Genomic DNA, 22,399 nt, shown 5'->3' with positions numbered 1-22,399 from the left:
ATACATGTCTGAGCATGAATGCAATGATGTCGCGAATAGTAATACTGATGAAGATGAAGTTTTCCTAAAAAATAACACGTTTGAAGAATTTGTCAATAGACAATGTTTATTTATGCATTTTAAGGTTATAATTTAATGTTTAATATTTAATATGTTAGAAAGTTGTTAATATTAAATTACTTGATGTTGATTTATTTCAGTATAGTTTGATCTTGGCAATGCTATGATTAAATGCAATTATTCTGTAGAAAACATGTGATACCGAGAATGAATGAACAAAAGTTCTCATTCTGCAAATCCAAAATTTTCCATGTGTTGTGCCAATGGAAAAGTGCAACTTCCCCTACTAAAGACACCACCACCACTTCTTCAAAAACTATTTTTCACGCATGATTCCCCTAAGTAAAAACTTCCAACATATTAGGATGTATAATATGATGTTTGCATTCACCTCTCTGGGAGCAAAGTTGGACAATAGGTTTAATATTGGATGAGGACTACCAAATATGAGAATACAAGGAAAAACATGTCACATAATATGCAGTTTGTTACCACGACCTAGACAAACACCCAAGTTTGCACAACTATATATTTATGATACTAAAAAAGAGATCCAAAACAGAATCAAGGATTCAGGTAAACTTATCATCTATAAGTATTATGTTAGCATTTTTAATATACATTTTATCAATTGTATTATGTTCAGTAAGCTTCTATAGCAATAAATAAACACAAAATTGAGTATACAATTTTATATAGTTATCAGACATTCATTAATATATATATATATATATATAGAGAGAGAGAGAGAGAGAGAAATAAATTTCATGCTAATTTATAATTTTTTAAATCTAAAATATCAATATATTAGGGATTTTTAAATCATATGTCTTAAAAATAATTGCATGTGTCCTATCACATTTTTTAATACTATCTTAGTAAGCATTAACAATTTCATATTATAAATTATGAATACATAGAAACAACAATATTGATCAACATACAGTTCAAGAGCTTAGTAACATGCTTTACCAATACAACATACATGCTCAATCATTTAAAACGGCAAGAGTACGATTGCAAGATAATCAAGTGCATGATTTGAAACTACGCTTGATTTCTAAAAGATCATTTGATGGAAGATTGTATTACCAACCAATTGTGTCTGAAGTGGATGCACTAATAGTTGGTGATGTGGATACAAGTTCAAAAAGAGATATTATAATGGAGACACAAAGTGGTAAACTAAAAAAGATTGACGAGTTTCATCCAAGTTATTTAGCATATCAATATCATTTGCTATTCCCTTATGGTGAAGATGGTTATAGACCAATAATTGCTCATAGAGAGATAGTAGGAACCAAGAGTGCTAAGTGGAATTGACTTACAATACGAGAATGGCTTGCATATAGAATTATGACATAGATCATGAAGCACAAACAATAATGAGATCAAGAAGATTACTCCAACAATTCTTGGTTGATGGATTCACAATGATGGAGGGACAAAACCTCAAGTGGTTGAGAAACAACCAATCAAAATTGCGAGTTGAAAAATATCACAGTTTGAATGATAAACAGGGAAACAACCAAGTTCAAGGTTCAAATAGGGGTAACAGAGTTGTGTTACCAGCAACATATGTCGGTAGTCGTCGTTACATGGATAACTTATTCTTTTTACGGTATGGCTATTTGTAGCTATGTTGGATTTCTTGACCTTTTTATTACATTTACATGTAATCCTAATTGGTTAGAAGTCCAACATTGTTGGCATCAAATCATTTAAAAGCTACTGATCGTTCAAACATAATTGCAAGGATATTTAAAATGAAGTTTGACGAACTACTAGCAGATTTGACAAAGAAACAAGTTCTTGGCAAAATACTTGCATGTAAGTATTCTTCTTAATATTTATAAATAGTTTATATGTTGTAAACTTATATGCTCATCATGTGATAAATGGAAAATTTACCTTTGTAGATATGAACACCATTGAAATTTCAAAAGCGAGGTTTTCCACATGCCCATGTCTTGATATTCCTTCATCCATCAACAAAATACCCAACACTAGATGATATTGACAAAATAATTTCAGTTGAAATTCTGTACCATGTCGGTGATCCAGAATTGTACAATTTGGTCAAATCACACATGATACATGGGCCATGTGGTTTATCAAACCAAAAAGCATTGTGCATAAAAGATAGAAAATGTACAAAGTTATTTCTCAAAAAGTACCAAGATAGAATAATTGTTGATCAAGATGGATTTCCAGTGTATAGAAGAAGTCATAATACACGAACAATTGAGAAGAATGGCATCCATCTAGATAATCGGTTTGTTGTCCCATACAACCAAGGTTTGCTTCGTAAGTATCAAGCTCACATCAACATGGAATGGTGTAATCAAAGTACATCAATCAAGTACTTATTTAAGTACATCAACAAAGGTTGTGATAGAATAACTGCAACGATAGTGTCAAATGAGTCATCGCCCGGAGGATGAGATTAAACAATATCTTGATTGTAGATATATGTCATCCCGTGAAGCGTGTTGGAGAATCTTAGCTTTCCCAATACATGGAATTGAAAGATTGTATTTCTACTTACAAGGTGAACTATTATCATGATGATGAAAATATTAATAATGTTTTGCAAAAACCATCAGTTATAGAATCCATGTACACCTCATGGATGGAAGCAAATAAGGTATATCCTCGAGCTAGAGAATTAACATATAGCAAATTTGTGTCCAAGTTTGTATATGTTAAAAGTAAAAGATGTTGGAAACCATGGTCTAAAGGGTATACGGTTGGAAGACTTATATGGGTTCCACCATGTACAAGAGAGTTATATTATTTGAGAATGATGCTCGCTCATGTCAAAGGCCCACAAAGTTATGAAGAAATAAAGACATTTTCTAATTTTATTTATGATAGCTTTCAAGATGTATGTTTTGCAATGGGGTTGCTTGGAGATGATAAAGAATACATTGAAGCTATCAAAGAGGCACATAAATGGGGATCTGGATATTTCTTGCAGAAACTTTTTGTCATCATGCTCTTGGCAAGTACTGTGAATTGACCAACTCATGTGTGGAATAAGAGTTGGCATTGGTTAGCAGATGACATTTTATATGAGCAAAGAAGGATCTCAAACAACAAAGGTATATAAATAATTATCCAATTACTATATTTTATTACGATAATATTACTCAGACTACAATAGTGGTTAATTGTTGTTTGCTGATATTAAATTATATTAGGAATAATATCTTAAAGTTATCATACTAGAAACATATTTGATTTGCTGCACAAACTAAATGGTTTTTTTTATTGAATTCATTCATTTGTTTTTATATGTTACCTTACAAAATAATTTACTATTCCCAAATCATTCCAAACAAAAAATATATATGCATCGTCATATCAAATTTAATTAGCTTTATTGATATCAAAATAAAATAGATCACATTCTATTACTCCATCTATAATAGAATTAAAATTTTCTATGTTATTAAATTTGATGCTAAATGATATGATCCTAATAGTCATGGTTTACTTTAAGGATCGTTCTAGGTCGGAAACTTACAAATTTGAGTGAAAATCGCGTATAACTGGAGACTGCGATAAACGACGCTACGAAACTCCGATTCATCCGATTCCAAAACGAGGTGAAAGATGACGTTCCGAAACGCAAGTTAGGCTTTTGAATCACTGAAAACCAGTATATAGAACTCGCGATATGAATGCAGGTTACTGATCACGAAAATTGGAAGAATTGGAGTATTAGGGTTTGATGTAAAGGAAACTCAATATTATTATTTAGCAAAGAAACCAAGAACAAAATGGTGCCACAATCTAAGGATTGATAAACCAAGAAGAACGCCACAAGGGTTAACAACCTTGATAAGTTCAAGGTGAACTCTTTCAAGAACTCTAGGGAGCAAAGCCTCACAAAAACAATATTCCAAAATCTCCTTAAGAAAAATAAGGGTTTGCCTTTTATAATGGCAACTCCTAAAAAGTTCTCTAAATTTGGCCCAATTGAAATTTTTACAGTTACACCCAAATTTCTTATTATTTTAGTCTATTACTTTAACTAAAACTAATATTAAAATTTGATAACACATAAATGCCGCCTTCATTCCTTAACTTCTTCAATTTGGGTTAAGCAATTGACTATCTTGGGCATCCATTCTCCATGAGTTGTACTTGCTTCAAATAAAGTGGTTATCAAGTTATTCAGAACCTCCTTCGCCTTCTTTGACCTTGCTCTCGTCATTGGGGTTCCAAGACCTTGAATATCCTCTAGGCTTTCTTCCTTGGTTATGCATTCTATGTCCTCATCACTAAATGATGAGGAGATTCAAAATTTAACTCTCGTGCAAATTGAGAAACATTTGCAAGATAACATAAAGAGCTTAAAGGAATATAAGTCAATGTCATATCCAAAAGGATATGTGATCACACAATTGAGGAATTGACTCATTTATGAAGAACGTAACTACAATGTAGCAGAACAATTTCAAGAGTTTCAAACTTTGTACACAACGCTTACAGGTTAGTTCACAATTGTTTTCAAAAAAATTTGAATATGATTTTTATTCAATATTCTTAATTTTTATTATATTGGTTAAAAATTGATGAGCAAATTGTGATCTTCCTTAAAATCATTAAAGTTGTGGAGGAGCAAAAGAGGGGAGTATTTTTTCTTTACGGCTATGGTGGCACATGGAAACATTTATGTGGCGAACGTTGGCTTCAAAAATACGTTCACAAAAGCAAATTGTGTTTATAGTGGCCTCAAGTGGAATAGCATCACTATTGCTATCAAGTGGGAGAACAACACATTCAAAGTTTAAAATTCCTATTCCTACACTAGAGACGTCTACATGTAATATAGATAAATGTAGTGATCATGCAGAATTACTGAAGGCAACCCAATTAATCATATGGGATGAAGCGCCTATGACTCATAAGTTTTATTTTGAGGCACTTGATAAAACATTGAAAGATATCATGAGTGAAACTAAGTTAAAAAATATTATCTTTGGAGGCAAGGTTGTAGTCTTTGGTGGAGATTTTAGGCAAATTTTACCGATTATCCCAAGAGGAAGCCGATCAGATATTGTTAATGCAACAATTAACTCTTCCTATATTTAGGATCATTGTCAAGTGTTAAGACTCACGAAAAACATGTGTTTATTGCCAGCAATGCAAAGAGAAAATATGGATGAACTTAAACAATTTTCAGAATGGATCTTAAAATTAAGAGATGAGAAGCTTTCAGAGCCTAATGATGGTCATGTAGAGATCCAAATACCACCAGAGTTGACAATCACTAACTTCAATGATCCACTTCAAGCAATTGTTCAGAGCACATATCCAAATTTAATCCAAAATTACAAGAATGAAGATTTTTTGCAATGTAGAGCAATGTTGGCATCAACAATAGAGATTGTTGATTCAAAAAATGAATATGTGATGAGCTTAATACCAGATATTATTATTATTGTTATTATTATTATTATTATTATTATTATTATTATTATTATTATTATTATTAAACATTTATTTACATAACTATAGTTATTGAATTATGTGTATATCATTGCTTTATTGCACTAATTATAGGAGAAGAAAATGAGTATTTAAGTTCAGATTATGTTGATCGTTCTGAAAGTCAAGGAAATGAATCTTTTGATATGGTTACAACTGAATTTTTGAGCACATTAACTACTTGAGGCCTTCCAAATCACAAAATAAAACTAAAAGTTGGAACTCCAATCATGCTTTTGCGAAATCTTGATCAATCTGAAGGTTTGTGTAATGGAACAAGACTTATTGTTACAAGACTTGCAAATCATGTGCTCGAAGCAAAGATAATTTCAGGAAAAAATATTGGGAACTTGATATATATCCCACGAATGTCTATGTCACCTTCTCAATCACCTTGGTCTTTCAAGCTAATTAGGAGACAATTTTCCATAGTTGTTTCCTATGGTATGACAATCAACAAATCACAAGGACAATCATTGGACTATGTTGGGATATACATGCCAAAGCCAGTCTTTAGTCATGGTCGGTTATATGTAGCTATTTCAAGAGTTAAAAGCAACAATGGGTTGAAGATTTTAATACATGACAAATATAAGCAATCATCATATACAACAAACAATGTTGTATACAAAGAGGTTTTCCAATCTCTTTGATTTGTAAGTATATTACTTTCTGTAATTATTCCATATGCAGACTTAAAAAAAAGATGCAAATATAGACATTGAAAGCATCTAACTGATCAATATAACTTATAAACACAAAATAAAACTAAAAGTTGGAACTCCAATCATGCTTTTGCGAAATCTTGATCAATCTGAAGGTTTGTGTAATGGAACAAGACTTATTGTTACAAGACTTGCAAATCATGTGCTCGAAGCAAAGATAATTTCAGGAAAAAATATTGGGAACTTGATATATATCTTACGAATGTCTATGTCACATTCTCAATCACCTTGGCCTTTCAAGCTAATTAGGAGACAATTTCCCATAGTTGTTTCCTATGGTATGACAATCAACAAATCACAAGGACAATCATTGGACTATGTTGGGATATACATGCCAAAGCCAGTCTTTAGTCATGGTCGGTTATATGTAGCTATTTCAAGAGTTAAAAGCAACAATGGGTTGAAGATTTTAATACATGACAAATATAAGCAATCATCATATACAACAAACAATGTTGTATACAAAGAGGTTTTCCAATCTCTTTGATTTGTAAGTATATTACTTTCTGTAATTATTCCATATGCAGACTTAAAAAAAAGATGCAAATATAGACATTGAAAGCATCTAACTGATCAATATAACTTATAAATTTATATCATCACTCACTTAATCAACTTTTCAATTAGTTAAAAGGTGTTGCTCAATTATTTTGTAATTCAATATTGTACTTTAGACTAATCTATTGAGTATTCCATCATGGACATGCCACATTAATACTTTACCATAATATACATAGATCTAATTTAACAAATGTGCTTAGTTTTATAGTAAAGAATACAATTAGCAATTTGGATTTTTTTTTCTTTCGATTTTTGCAATAGAAAGACAATTTTCAATCATTATTATTTTGCTGAGATGGATCGCCAACTAACATTGGACATGTTATAGAAAGAATATACTATAGTGAATGTAGTACAACCATTAAAAGTTAAAGTATGTTAATAACTCTATTTCTCACATTCCATTATCTTATCAAACAATCAAAATACAATTGAAATTACATCATAAGATCATATTAATCAATATGTAGAGTATGTTACAGGGTTTTGGTGTAGATTATGACCCTTAATGTGGAAAAATACAAATAATGATGTTGTCTTTCGACATTACAAAAGTTATTGATGATACGTTACTAATTTAACATCAATATCCAACCTACAACGATTGATATTGTATGGATGACATTTCTACTGTAGATTTCTTTACATGTAAAACATATTTGAGTAAACTATGATTTATTATTATATACCTTAATCAATAGCATTCAAATTCTATTATTACGATGTTTTCATTGTAACTTGCATGTCCATTGTCTTCAAAAATTGTTTTCTACAAATCAATATTATTTGGCGTACTCCATAGCAACCACAATATTATCACTAATAAATCTTCATGAAATTTTAACTCTCACAACCACAACCACATCATAAATTATTTTGTTGTCAGGTTAATAACTTTAAATACAACTAATATATTAGTTTGGTAATTATTGACTATGGTAATTGTAGTACCTCAATTTTATCCGAATAATTAAAAATTATTTGAATAATAATAATAATAATAATAATATATGTAATAAATATTTTGCAGTTATTATCAGAAATTTACAAATTTAGTATTTTACAATTCAAATTTAAATATATACCAAATTTAAAATAATATAAAACAAAAAATAAGAAATTTGAATTGCAACAACACAACTCTAGTTTTTTTTTTTTTTCTTTCTTTCTTTGTTCTGACAACACACAAATACATTACAGTCTGTCTTTCTTTGCCAACAACCAACACATCAATCCTGTCAACACAACCGACAAACCTTCTTCCTCAACTTAGGCTTCCTCCTTCTTCGCAGACACAACACAACTTCCTGCCAAAAACCAACACACATCTTCATTTTGTTGGTATATTGTTTCACTCTCACTATGCATTCTTTTATTTTCTTTATCTTTCATCAACATCCCTTTTATAAGCATGCTACGACCAATAGAAATTTCTTTTAACATTTGTGCAAGGTAGAAAAAATTCTTTCTTTAAGATTTGTTACTAAAACAATGTAAAATCCAGTTAAAATTTGCCGCAAAAAAGTACACGATCTAGAGCTCGAATTTATCTAATAAACGGAAACATTCACTATTTTATCTATAAATTGAGACAGAAAAATCATACAAAGAAAAAAAAAAGGATAGAAATTCATTTGAGAGAAAAGAAGAGGAAAAAATAGAAAAAGTAACAGACATAACCGTAGTTTCAATCAACGTTAACCGCCGAATACCATCCATCCTGAGCTTTTACACCACCGCTGCCTTCTGTTCCACACCGTTCTGCATCTCACTTTGGTTCGGTCTCTATCACTTTAACATATTTTTATGGTTTCTTGTATATTTGATTTCTATGATACCTTGTATTTCTTGAAATCTGATCTCATGTTCAAATTATACTTATCATTTGTTTAAAATTTGAGAGATATTTTGTTTAAATGATGCATTGTATGGTAAAGATGGTTGTAGATAGCAGGATGTTAAATTTTCCTTTTAGCTAGAAACTAGGCCTTCTTTCTTTACGCGTACATGCGTACGTGCCAGTAACAAGGCTGCCTTAAGTTCTTTTTCTCTTTTCCATTCAGCTTAAGTGTGCAATCTGAGTTATTTTGAAAGTTGTGTTGCGTTAATATTGTCATTTTGCAAGCTGTTTTCTTATACTTTTTATTTAACTTTACTTTAATAAACAACTAACATTTTCTTTTATTTTAGGTTAGGCATTCGTTTTTTTTTTGAAACTTTGATAGTTTATTAACTTTTTTTTATATAATATTATTTTTATAAAAATGATACTGCCAAAAAAATAAAATCATACACAATATTGTTTTTTTTTTAAGTTACATGTGAACATAATTGTTATATCATGACAATTCTAAAACGCAGTTTATTTTTTAATAAATTAATAATTATATAAAATTATTTCAAGATAATTAATTAGATGTTATATCTTTTTAATTGTTGAGCAGTTATAACACAAGTTGTACAAATTGAAAGTTTTAAAACTCATTTTTTTAAAAAATAAATAATTAGACTATTCTTAAATAGATTAAATTAGATGTGACATCTTTTTACTCCTTGAGTTTTGAGACACAAATTGTACAATTTGATCGTCTTAAAACTCATATTTTAAAATAATTATTCAAATCAAACAAGCTTTTTTTTGATGTTCGTCAAAATTAACTTTTTAAAAACAACAAAATACAATTTATTTAAAAACAATCTACACGTCCACATTTTCTACCAATAACTACATAACTTTGATTTCTCCATGGCACCGGGAGATACTTAGGAGCACGATCATGCTTTTGTCAAGCACAATAATAAAAACTTGTTTTTTCACTCTTTTTTAACACGCTTTTATCTCAAAAAATCACATTTATAAAAAATAATTTATATTCATATTTAATAATAAAGAGAAATAAATATGTTTAAGTTGATATAATTTTGCACAATTAATTATAGGTAACCGTATTTTAACGGATGTCGTAGGATGCTAATACCTTCCCTACGCACAATCGACTCCCGAACTCAAAATCTAGTATCAAATAACATTTTTTATTTTTTTTTTCTATTTTTTAAGGGTTTCCCAATATGTTTCCTATTTTAAAAATAAATTTTGGTGGCGACTCCATTGAATTCGAAGAAAACTCGAAATTTTAGGCCGCGACAGCTGGCGACTCCACTGGTGAGATTCTTAGAGAGTCAAGCCTATGCAAATTAATTTGGCATAATTTTTTAACTTTTTCTGCATTTGTTTGTTTTTCATTTTTATTTTCTTTATGTGTTTATTATTTCTTAATAAGTATTAGCTAACATTATAATATTCTTTTAAGCTAGTAGATCTTTATTTTATTTTATTTATTTATTTATTTTGTATATGCATATATGTTTTGTTAGTATTATGGAGTTATTGAGTTATGCTTATTCAACACCTACACTTTTACTAAGACAAACACTTATGAGTGGAACCTTATACCCGGGTTTGAACAAAACTTAAGCTTAGTTTAGAGATTGCGTAGCGGTAGCCTTCTAGATGTACATGTAAGATATATGCCTCTGTGATTTTGATGTAACTCCCAAACATATGCATTCTCTGATTAATCTAATAGTTTGAGTTGAGATACATTTCAGGAAAGAATCAAACACTACACTTGGACAAAACTTGGATCTCAAGCAATCAAGCAAAGAATGATTGGATCATACAAAGCTTGAAGATTATGTGTAAATGTGTCTATGGTTCATAGTGTTTATTAGTTAGATTCATCATTATGATTTCACACATCTAATATTTGCCAATTAAAACTGAAATCATAAAATAAGTATGTTAATAAATCAAATGGTAAATCAACTGGGCAATCAATTTTCTGAGTCATAGAACCAAGTTTTCACTAAGTCAATCGATTAGCAAATCGATTACTTAAAGGTTTGTGTCAGACCTGTATTCTATGATTAAAGGAAATCGATTGGACAATCGATTGATATACTTTTCTTAAGTTACAAGTTTTCTACTAATCAATTGGTTAATCGATTTTCTGATTCACAAAACAAAGGCTTCACTGAGTTAATCGATTCGCAAATCGATTACTTAAATAGGTTGTATCAGACCTGTGCTCTATGAGTAAAAGAAATCGATTAGGTAATCGATTGCATAAATGAATCAGTTCATCATTTATCAGAAATATACTGCATAATCGATTGGCAAATCGATTGAAATTAAATATTTGAGTTACAAGAGAAAATCAGTCGATTGACAAATCGATTTGATTAAATGTTTAAGTTACATGAAGAAATCAGTCGATTGGCAAATCGACTTTGTTGAGTGTCTGAGTAACAGGGAGAAATTAGCCCATTGCCAAATCGATTATGTTAGTGAAAATGAATCGACTGAGTAATCGATTGCTTGATCTCATATTTTGAACAAAACAATTATAACCGATTACTCAATCGACTATGATATGAACTAAGTATCAATTTCTGATATATGCATTAAAAACATCGATTAGCAAATCGATTAGTTCATCTGTTTCAAGAATTTAAAGAAAAACAAGAAACGCGAAATCGATTGGGAAATCGACTGAGCTGGTAATACACATTAATAAAATCGATTGGGAAATTGATTTGTCTGAGTTTTTCTGAAACTATATAAACTGAATCAATCACAATTTTAAAGACAACAAATATACTTAGAAAGAACAAAAAAGAATCTCATTGACTTTTCAAAAAATACACTTTGAGAAAAACTGTTATAACTCACAAACATTATTGGCAAATACTTAGTGTGAGAATTCATTGTGATTGAATCGAGTGTTTTTAGTCTTTTTTTTTTAAAGAATCATCTTTGTAAAAGAAACTGTGTGGAAATCCAGTATTGTGAAACTGGTGGTCATCTTTTAGAATGTGTGATCATCTAAAGGAGATCTCAATCTGATCTTGCTAGAGCTTGGCGATTAGTTCTTAAGGATAGATTGGTTGTTGTTGAAGATTGATGTTGAGTTAGATGTATAGGCAGTGAAGTGCTGAAAATTCTGTAAACATTCTCAAATCAATAATAGTAAAGGCTGGAATCGGTAAGTGATTCCAGGACTGGATGTAGACTATCTAATTGATAGTTGAACCAGTATAAAAATCTATGGTGCACACTTCTCTATCCCTATACTCCTTATCTTGATAATGCATGTGTTCTTGAATCTTAATTTTGAATAAACTATTTGAATCTATTACTGTTTAAAATTGGAATTAATATTAAACAAGTTGGTTTTGATATTAAGTTCATCACTTAGGAAGGAATTAGATAATCTTGTTAATAATATTGTATACAACTTCCTACGGATAGAGGTCATAACACCAACAATACATCTTGTTTGGTTAGCATGAAGATCTCACCTAGAGTTTGATCCTGTTGAGGTTATTGTCACTCCAAATAGTTTACCTATTGTTGTTGACAATATTCTAAAATAGGATTATCGGCTCTAGGAACCGTGTTTAGAACCATAGAGCCTCCCTTGTGAGAGTTTCACTACATAAGCCAATGGATCATTTCATTGTAAGAATATCCATACAAACCACAAAAATATCTCATACATTCAAGACTTTATATATAATAGTTTCATTCATATCTCATGACATTTTTTTCTCTTTCTAAGGAAAAAATGAAACATAATAGCATTTTGCATAAATTTTCAAGATTTTTGGGGAATCATACAAACCTTAGTCACGTGTTATTTAAGTGGACAATGGGATCGGAAAAAAGAAAAAATTTACTTTTAAATTTCAAGCAACCAGATTTGAAAAGTTTAAGAGACATCAACAATCAAATGAAAACTATGCAACGAGAGAGTTTCTTTCACAAATAAGGGAAGATCCTAAATCTCTTGGCAGTGAATGTGCAAACAGGAGCTCTCACGGCATTGGCTTAGTATTATGGTCCTCTCTTAAGATGTTTCACCTTTCAAGACTTTCAGTTGGCTCCGACATTAGAGGAATTTGAACGAATATTGGGTTACCCCTTAGAGAAAGGAAATCCTTATCGATATACTGGGCAACCACCGAGTTTGGGCGCAATTGTGGAAGTGGTTATTCATGGGTTTTCAAGGAAATATCTAGAGCAAAAGTGCCAAGATTTAGCCGTTAAAAAAGAATGGAGTACTTTTATAGATGTTTTGGCTCTCATTATCTATGGTATTATTTTATTCCCAAACCTTGATAATTTTTTAGATTTTGATGCCATCAATGTCTTCTTAGCTGTTAACAAAGATGAACAAAATCCAGTTCCTGTGGTTCTTCCTGATGTATACTACTCTCTGCATATGCGACACAAGAAGAAGGGGGAACAATTTTGTGTTGTGTTCCAGTGCAGTATACTCGGTTTGTGTCACACATGTTCAAGAAAGGGTATCATGTTCTGGTTAAGAGTAATCGTGAATGGGCTCAGAGTATAGCTAGTCTTACAGGGGATACAATTTCATGGTACTATAGAGAACAAGGGGTGGAAGAGGTAATATGCCAATGCGGATATTTTCCAAATGTACCTCTCATGGGAATGAAAGCATGTATTAATTACAATCCAATTGTAGCTCTAAGACAACTTGGCTACCCCTTGTTGGATAAACCAAATGATAAGTCATTGGAAGCTTTTGTTTTGTACAATACGGGTATAGTAGACCCACCAATGTTGAGAAGGATAAGTCGAGCTTAGGAATTGATCATTAGAAAAGGAAAAGTACTCGGATGTAGAAGTTGCAACACACAAGAACCATATCAACAATGGGTAAAGAAAAGAGTCCAAGAAATCAAGCTGTCTTTCCACAATACAACCTCAAATGATAAGGAAATGTCTGAACCTATCCTTGTTACAAATGAAGAAATAGAAGAGCTAAAAGAATCATTGTTAAAATCTGAAGTGGAGAAAAAAGAGCTACAAGCGAAGTTAGAAAAAGTATCCCAAGAGAATGAGAACTTACGATCAAAAAACACATGTAAGAGTCCGTTTATCGAGAGAAGCAACAAGAGGTTGAAAATTGAAAAAGAAAATAAACTTGACATACAAGATTGTTTGAAAGGCGCAAATGAAGAGTTAGATGTGCGAAAGCAAGAAAAGAATGCAGCTATTGAAGAGGCCTATATGTGGAAACAGATGTGGACAAAATCAGCAAGCTCTGAGAAGAACATAAAAAATGGGTTTGAAGATTTAAAGAAACAACTGAAAGAAATGGTAGCTAAATACGAGAGTCAAGTAAGGAATGAGAGGCAACAGAAGGAAAAAATTGAAGAATTACTCTCAAAACACCAAGATGCTCTAAGAATGGAAATGTAAACTTCTAGTGAGTTGAAGAATTACATTGATTATCAAGAAAAGATCTATAATGACTTAAAGGATGAAACCATATATTGGGAGGAGCATTTCATGATGTTGCTTGGACAATTGAAGAATCAAGAGATTTTATAAAGAGTTGGAAGATAAAGGCAGGTATTGGAAAGATTGCTTTTCAAATTTGGCAATAATAGTTAATCAGGTAATCATAAAAATTTCAAAACACCTAAAAGAGATTGATGCAGTAATGCATCCACTAAACCCTCCAATCAAAGTCTACAAGTTCGGTGAATATTGCAAACATTTAGTAGAAGAATTAGAGGAGAGGATTGGTTGTCCTATTGAAAGAGATGATTGAAATACCATAATCGATGTAGTTTTTAATTTAAATGCAATGTACTTTTTTCTCATCAATGAAGGATTTGTTATTTTTTTTTTACCGATTCCCATATTTCTTCTTCACTAATAATTTGTGTTCGTAAGACTTATGATTCCCCAACATCCAAATGTAAAAATAAAATAAAAAATCAATAATTGCATTTTCATTCCATTCATGTTTAATAAGACTTGTGTTTACTGCATTGTGATTGCTAACTAGATATTTTTCAAGCCTATGGTAGCGTGATGCATGTTCTAGGATTTGAGCGATAAATTCATAACCCTTTCTAAACACTTGAGAGACATTTTTGTGAGATTGTGTGAAGAGAGAATTGAATTTGATGAATGAATGCTAATGTGTACAAATCTTGTTGTCTTTTTGTTTTTTTTGAAAACAACCATAGAGCATGATGAATGTTTTGCAGTAGCAAGAACTTTGAAACTTGAGTTTGATTTAATTTGAGAAATTGAATTTAGGTGTGCATTTAACTGGACCAAATCTGAAATTAATTGTTGCTTGGGGACAAACAATAGATTAAGTTTGGGGTTGTGTTGACTCTTCATCATATGCATATTTTCCCACAGTTTCAGTCTTATTTATCCTCAATCATCAGTTAAATTAAGGATTTATTTGATATATTTTGTTGATTTTTGTTCTTTGAGTTGATAAAATGTTTTGTGTTTTTATTTCGTTGATTAAGTAGGAATTTTTCGTAATTTTACATTGCGTTTTGTTTTAGTGCATTGCTGAATTTTGGTGAGAAATCAACATGACATATGTAGCGTATTTCAACCATATCTGGAGTTGTAGATGTCCAATTGGAGTCACACCAAGTGCAAATGAAAGCTACGATCCATAGCTACAACTTTCATGAAGACACCGGAACCAAATTCAGAATTGAAAGAGGAGAAAAATGCAATATACGCAGGACAACAGATGTTGAGCGCTTGGAGCGCGCCTGAAGCGCTTTTTCCAACATCTGCTACTGCCCAAACACGCCTGGAGCGCGTTTTCCGCGCCTGGAGCGTGCGACGCGCACCAGCAACCATAAAAACGCAGATTTTTACTGTTTTAGGGATCTTTTTGACTCTTGGGAACTTGGGAGACTTGTGCCCTAGCATAGAAACTCAAAGACGGCCGTTTCTAACGCCATTGAAGCAGTTTTATCAAGAATCATCCATGAATCATTCTTGTAATTCTTCTTTAATCCTTATCTTTTGTATCTCTGTCATGAGTAACTAAACCCTGTTTGTTAGGGATGAGTGTAACCAGATGAAACCCTTATTTTTCTGATTTGATTTCTAGTTATATGAATGAGTTTATTGAATTGTTTTTCTCATCTCTGTGCTTAATGCTTTTTATTGCTTGATCAACATTAAAATGTTCTACGATTTGTATTTTGAAACGGAAGTGGACTTTACGAATGCTTGAGATGAGAAATTCATGAATTTGTAGTCTAGACATAGGTGCAGGTCATGAAACCAATTAAATTAGTTGCAAAGCAATAATTTACAAGAGAATTTCTATACGGTAATGCTTAATTCTAATCTTAAATCTACTAAGGAATTAGGGGTTACTTTGGAATTAAAGGTTCTGTCACTAAGACATTAGGGCAAGAATAATAAAGAGAATTCGGTAATAATTCAATAAAGGAATTCAATAACTAGGATCAAATTAGACACCAAGGTTGGATTCGAAGTCAAACTCATCCCTGACATTTTTCTCAATTTATAAAGGATCAATTTTACTATTGTTGTGCATTTTAAATATTATTTCAATTAACTTGGGAACTTTTTGTTCAATTTCAATAATTAAATATAATTCAATAGTAAAATGCAATCCTTGAGTTCGACACTCGGTACTACCGTTTTATTATTACTTGCAACGATTCAGTACATTTGCTGAAACGCTATCAGTTTTTGGCGCCGTTGCCGGGGATTGCCATATCACTATTGAATTTAAATTTTTTGCTCTGCAATAAAATTTCTTCTTTTATTTTATTTCAAAAAAAAAAATTTCTGTTTTAAAACTGTTTTGTTTTTACTTAATTATTTATCTTTGTTTAGTTTAAACTGTTCATTACTCACAATCTGTCTAACCTTGTATGCGAGGCTAGTCCTCTGCTGAACTTATCTTTGATCTAGAAATCGAAAAAACAGCGAAGGCACATCGAAAGGCGGCTCGAGAAAGAAAACAAAGGGAAAGACATTTAGATGTGGAAGAAGAGGTTTTGGGTGATTCCATCATAGTTACTGAGATGACCGATCCACCACTATCAGAACGTACTCTCGACGAGTATGGGAATCGGAATAGAAATTATGCTCGATTACCCATCCATAACCAACCGGTTACAGTCAACAAGTTTGAAAGCAGGTTATTCTCAAAACAGATAGAAGATGTTATTGCCACTGAGATAAAGAAAGGAATAGCAGCTCTAAATATACAACCCTCGGTAGCCCCTGTCAAATTACTAAAGCAGACTAGTTGTAGCCTTTGTGGAGGAGCACATAAAACTGGAGCCTGTGAGACACTGGATGACAATGAGTTAGAATAACTAGAACAAGTGAATCTTGTTAGTAATAACGGGAGGCAGAACAATCCCTACTCTAATATGTACAATCCTGGTTGGAGAAATCATCCAAATTTTTCCTGGAGAGATCAGCAAGGTGGTTCTCAGGGTAAACAAGGAGCTCAAACGAACCAATTTCCACCTAGAAAGGCTGCTTGGGAGAGTGCTATGGAGAAATTAGTGACAACTACAAATTCTTTCATTGAAGAGTCAAGAGCCATCCAGAAAAATCACTCTGCATCCATAAAGAATCTGGAAACTCAAATGGGTCAACTTGCTCAACAAATGGCACAAAGAACGACTGGACATTTGCCTAGTGACACAGTTACGAATCCACGAAATTATGTCAATGCCGTGACAACAAGGAGTGGCAAGGTAAGTGAACAAGTACCACTTAAAGTCAAACAAAGTGTAAGCACTTCAAGCTCGACCCACTCAGAAGAAACAGTCACACCGACCTTAGTGGAAGAGCACACCACTCTTGAAAAGGAGGAAGAACATGTGGTACAAAAAAGGGAACCACTGAACAAGGAGCTCAAACGAACCAATTTCCACCTAGAAAGGCTGCTTGGGAGAGTGCCATGGAGAAATTAGTGAAAACCACAAACTCTTTCATTGAAGAGTCAAGAGCCATCCAGAAAAATCACTCTGCATCCATAAAGAATCTGGAAACTCAATTGGGTCAACTTGCTCAACAAATGGCACAAAGAACGATTGGAAATTTGCCTAGTGACATGGTTCCAAATCTGCGAAATAATGTCAATGCCTTGACAACAAGGAGTGGCAAGGGAAGTGAACAGGTATCGCCTAAAGCAAAACCAAGTGTAAGTACTTCAAGCTCAACCCACTCAGAGGAAACAATCACACCGACCTTAGTGGAGAAGCACACCACTCTTGAAAAGGAGGAAGAACCTGTGGTACAAAAAAGGGAACCATTGCCAAAACCAGAAATTCGACTTCTGTTTCCTCAAAGGTTAAAAAAGAAAGAAACAGAAAAACAATTCGGTAAGTTCCTTGATGTTTTTAAAAAATTACAGATTAACATTCCTTTTGCAGAGGCACTAGAACAGATGCCAACATACGCCAAGTTCATGAAGGAGACTCTATCGAAGAAAAGAAAAATCGGCGGCGAAACAGTGATGCTTATGGAAGAATGTAGTGCTATACTACAGAGAAAATTGCCGCTGAAGCTCAAGGATCTTGGAAGCTTCTCAATCCCGTGCGCTATTAGAAATAGAACTTTTGGGAAGGCGTTGTGTGATCTTGGGGCTAGTGTGAGTCTTATGCCCCTTTCCATATACAAAAAATTGGGCATTGGAAAAGTCAAAGACACACAACTTATGCTACAATTTGCGGATCGCTCAATGAAACACCCATATGGAGTGGTGGAAGATGTGTTGGTTAAAGTGGACAAGTTTATTTTTCCAGTGGATTTCGCGGTACTAGAGTAAATGAGGAAACTGTCACTTTTAACATTCTGAAAGCCATGGAACACTCAAAAGAAAGAGAAGGGTGCAATCGAATCGAAATCTTAGATGAGATAGTCAATGAAGAAATAGAGCATCAAACACCCAGTTTGCCGTTAGAAAGAGTGTTATGCCTACCCCAAGATGTTGTCAAAGAAAGTGAAGATCCAAAGATGAAAGAGGTTTTGGCAATGTTGGAGGCATCGCCATCCTACTCCCCCCGTTTTCCTACAAGATGGGAGGAGTTGAAAGGGAATGAAGTTAAGCCCTCAGAGAAAAAGACACCACTGATTGAACTTAAACAGTTGCCTCTTCATTTGAAATATGTATTCCTAGAGGAAGAAGATAAGAATCCAGCCATAATTAGTGCAAGCTTAAGTGAATTGCAAGAAGAAAAGTTGTTGAGAATTCTACGGAAGCATAAGGGGGCCATCGGTTGGTCCATTGAGGACTTCAAGGGAATAAGTCCGACTTTTTGTATGCACAAAATCTTAATGGAGGACAATCACAAACTGGTAGTACAACCCCAAAGGAGATTGAACCTGACAATGAAAGAAGTGATTAGGAAAGAAATGGTAAAGCTCCTAGAAGCCGGTCTCATTTACCCCATTTCAGACATCCCTTGGGTGAGTCCCGTCCAAGTTGTACCAAAAAAGGGTGGAACAACCGTCATCACAAATGAAAAGAATGAGCTAATTCCTACACAAACGGTTACAGAATGGAGAGTGTGTATTGACTATAGAAGGTTGAATAGCGCTACGAGGAAGAATCATTTCCCACTCTCTTTCATTGATCAGATGCTGGAGCGGCTAGCCGGACATGAATATTACTGCTTCCTAGATGGCTATTCGGGATACAATCAGATAGTTGTGGCACCCGAGGATCAAGAGAGAACTGCATTCACATGTCCGTATGGGGTGTTTGCATATCGGTGAATGTCGTTTGGGCTGTGCAATGCACCTGCCACATTTCAAAGGTGCATGATGTCCATATTCTCCGATATGATTGAAAAACATATCGAAGTATTTATGGATGACTTTTCTGTCTTTGGTTCATCTTTTGATAATTGTTTGAGTAATTTGTCTCTTGTATTAGAAAGGTGTGAAAAATTCAACTTGGTCCTAAATTGGGGAAAATGTCATTTTATGGCACAAGAGGGAATTGTATTAGGTCACCGGATCTCCCACAAGGGGATTGAGGTAGACAAGGCCAAAGTTGAAGTTATTGAAAAACTTCCCCCTCCTACCAATGAAAAAGGCATTAGAAGCTTTTTAGGCCATGTTGGATTTTATAGAAGATTTATAAAATATTTTTCAAAAATTGCAAAACCACTCACAAATCTACTTGTGAATGACACACCCTTCAAATTTAATGAGGACTGTTTGCATGCTTTTAACAATTTGAAAAATAAGTTGATAATTGTGCCAATTATCACTACACCTGACTGGTCACTACCTTTTGAAATCATGTGTGATGCAAGTGACAATGCTATTGGGGCAGTCCTGGGGCAAAGAAAAGATAAAATGTTGCATGTAATTTACTATGCTAGCCATGTTTTAAATCAGGCCCAACACGATTATGCCACAACTGAAAAAGAATTATTAGCTGTAGTTTATGCTTTTGATAAATTTCGATCTTATTTATTAGGATCGAAAGTTATTGTTTACACTGATCATGCTGCCTTGAGGTATTTGTTTACTAAGCAGGAATCGAAACCAAGATTACTTAGATGGATTCTATTACTACAAGAATTCGACATTGAGATCCGAGATAAGAAGGGATCAGAGAATATTGTAGAAGACCACCTATCTCGATTGGATAATGTCGAGGAGGATGAGGACATTAGACCAATTCGAGACCAGTTTTCCGATGAGCACATCTTCGCTATGGTCATGGCACCTTGGTTCGCTAACTTTGCTAATTTTAAGGTAGGTGAGACAATTCCATCTGATTTCACGTACCAACAACGAAAGAAGTTCATCCATGATGCCAAATTCTATGTATGGGATAAACCCTTCCTGTACAAAAGAGGAGTGGATGGTTTGTTGCGAAGGTGTGTGCCTGAGGAGGAGCAAGAAAAGGTATTTGGCACTGCCACGACTCTGATTATGGGGGTCATTTCAGTGGTGATCGGATTGCAGCAAGAGTTCTCTAATCGGGATTATTTTGGCCTTCATTGTTCAAAGATGTATTCAACTACGTGAAGAAGTGTGATCGATGCCATCACACCGATAATATTTCAAAACAGGATGAGATGCCGCAAAATCCTATATTGGAAGTAGAAGTGTTCGACGTGTGGGGTATTGACTTCATGGGTCTATTCTCGTCCTCATATAAAAAAGTCTATATTTTGGTGGCGGTAGATTATGTCTCCAAATGGGTTGAAGGAGTTGCTACTCAAACTAATGATTTAAAACAGGTCATCACATTTCTCAAGAAGAACATCTTTGCCCGTTTTGGCGTACCTCAAGCTTTGATTAGTGACGAGGGCACTCACTTTCTAAACCGAAAAATGGAATACCTTCTGAGGAAATATAACGTGCGTCATAGGGTGACAACCCCATATCACCCACAAACCAGTGGGCAAGTTGAAGTATCCAACAGGCAGCTCAAGCAAATTCTTGAAAAAACAATGAATGCCTCACAAAAAGATTGGTCAACGAAACTTGATGATGCACTTTGGGCCTACCGAACAGCTTTAAAAACCTCCCTTGGTATGTTGCCGTATCAAATCGTGTATGGTAAAGCCTGCCATTTGTCGCTCGAACTGGAGCATCGAGCATTTTGGGCGACGAAATATGTAACACCCCGATTTTCCAAGCGAGGGTGTACTTTTTTTTTTCAAAAACAAACTCATGAAACAAAGAATAATTAAGTAAAATACCTTTGGATAAATATTTAAGTCGTAACACAACGACAAATAAGTCAACAGAATTTACAAGCAGCGGAGTAGTTTTTGAAATACAAATCCAAAGTATTTACACTTCAAAAAGTGGTACATAGACCCCATCATAAGAAGATGTCAAACAGATAATAATAGTATAGGTACAGTTTTCCAAATTAAAATAACTGCAACCCAAAAAGAAAAACGTCTAGTCCCTATACATCAACCTAATCTGATCATTCTACCAAAAAACTATACACCCTGAGTGATCTCCACGCGCCCCGTGAGATCCTCTTACATAGCTCCAGTCAAGCATTCCCATCTACATTCCCATCCGTAGGGTACGAACCGGTAGGATCGTCCTGGCTCTCATCTGAGGGCAAAGCGCAGATTTCCACAATAGTTGTAAAGGGTCACCAACCGAAATTAAAAGTTAACACATAACATTTAAATTTTAGATGCACAAAATTAGGGTGGTACTGATTCGTCCTTTCATCCCAACTTCCCTTATCATCTAATACACATGCTCTCAACAGATCTTCCAGGGACTGATTCGTCCTTTCAGTCTGTCCGTCCGTTTGTGGATGGTAAGCTGAGCTCAATCGTAGTTTTGTTCCCAACGCTTCGTGCAACGCTACCCAAAATTGTGATGTGAACTTCGGATCACGGTTTGATACAATACTCGATGATACCCCGTGTAACCTCACAATTTCAGCAATGTAGATCTCTGTTAGCTGATCTACCTTATAGGTGGTCTTTACTGGCAAAAAGTGAGCGGATTTAGTCAGTCGATCCACTATCACCCATATAGAATCATTCTTTCTCCTTGTTTTAGGCAATCCAGTTATAAAATCCATGGAAATGCTGTCCCACTTCCATTCAGGTATATCTAAAGGTTGCAACATCCCAGCAGGTCGCTGATGTTCCACCTTCGCTTTCTGACAAGTTAGACAAGTTGATACATACTC

General features: G+C 33.6%; 1 protein-coding gene and 1 pseudogene across 1 annotated transcript in view; both read left to right on the top strand.

Annotated features, from left to right (window-relative positions):
- The first annotated feature begins 310 nt into the window (after positions 1–310).
- On the top strand, positions 311–6,212 carry LOC101501584 (uncharacterized; annotated as a pseudogene).
- A 136-nt stretch (positions 6,213–6,348) lies between these two features.
- The window catches only part of LOC140920375 (uncharacterized), a 24,312-nt gene continuing 8,261 nt past the window's right edge, over positions 6,349–22,399 (top strand). Inside the window, 7 exon segments of the mRNA XM_073368643.1 lie at positions 6,349–6,640; positions 13,038–13,111; positions 13,210–13,317; positions 16,629–16,885; positions 18,510–19,635; positions 19,738–20,628; positions 20,757–21,347. Coding sequence (XP_073224744.1) covers positions 6,349–6,640; positions 13,038–13,111; positions 13,210–13,317; positions 16,629–16,885; positions 18,510–19,635; positions 19,738–20,628; positions 20,757–21,347 — 3,339 coding nt within the window.

Source organism: Cicer arietinum, chromosome 5, assembly GCF_000331145.2.
Source record: "Cicer arietinum cultivar CDC Frontier isolate Library 1 chromosome 5, Cicar.CDCFrontier_v2.0, whole genome shotgun sequence".
NCBI lineage: Eukaryota > Viridiplantae > Streptophyta > Magnoliopsida > Fabales > Fabaceae > Cicer > Cicer arietinum.
This window is presented reverse-complemented; position numbering and strand designations above follow the sequence as displayed.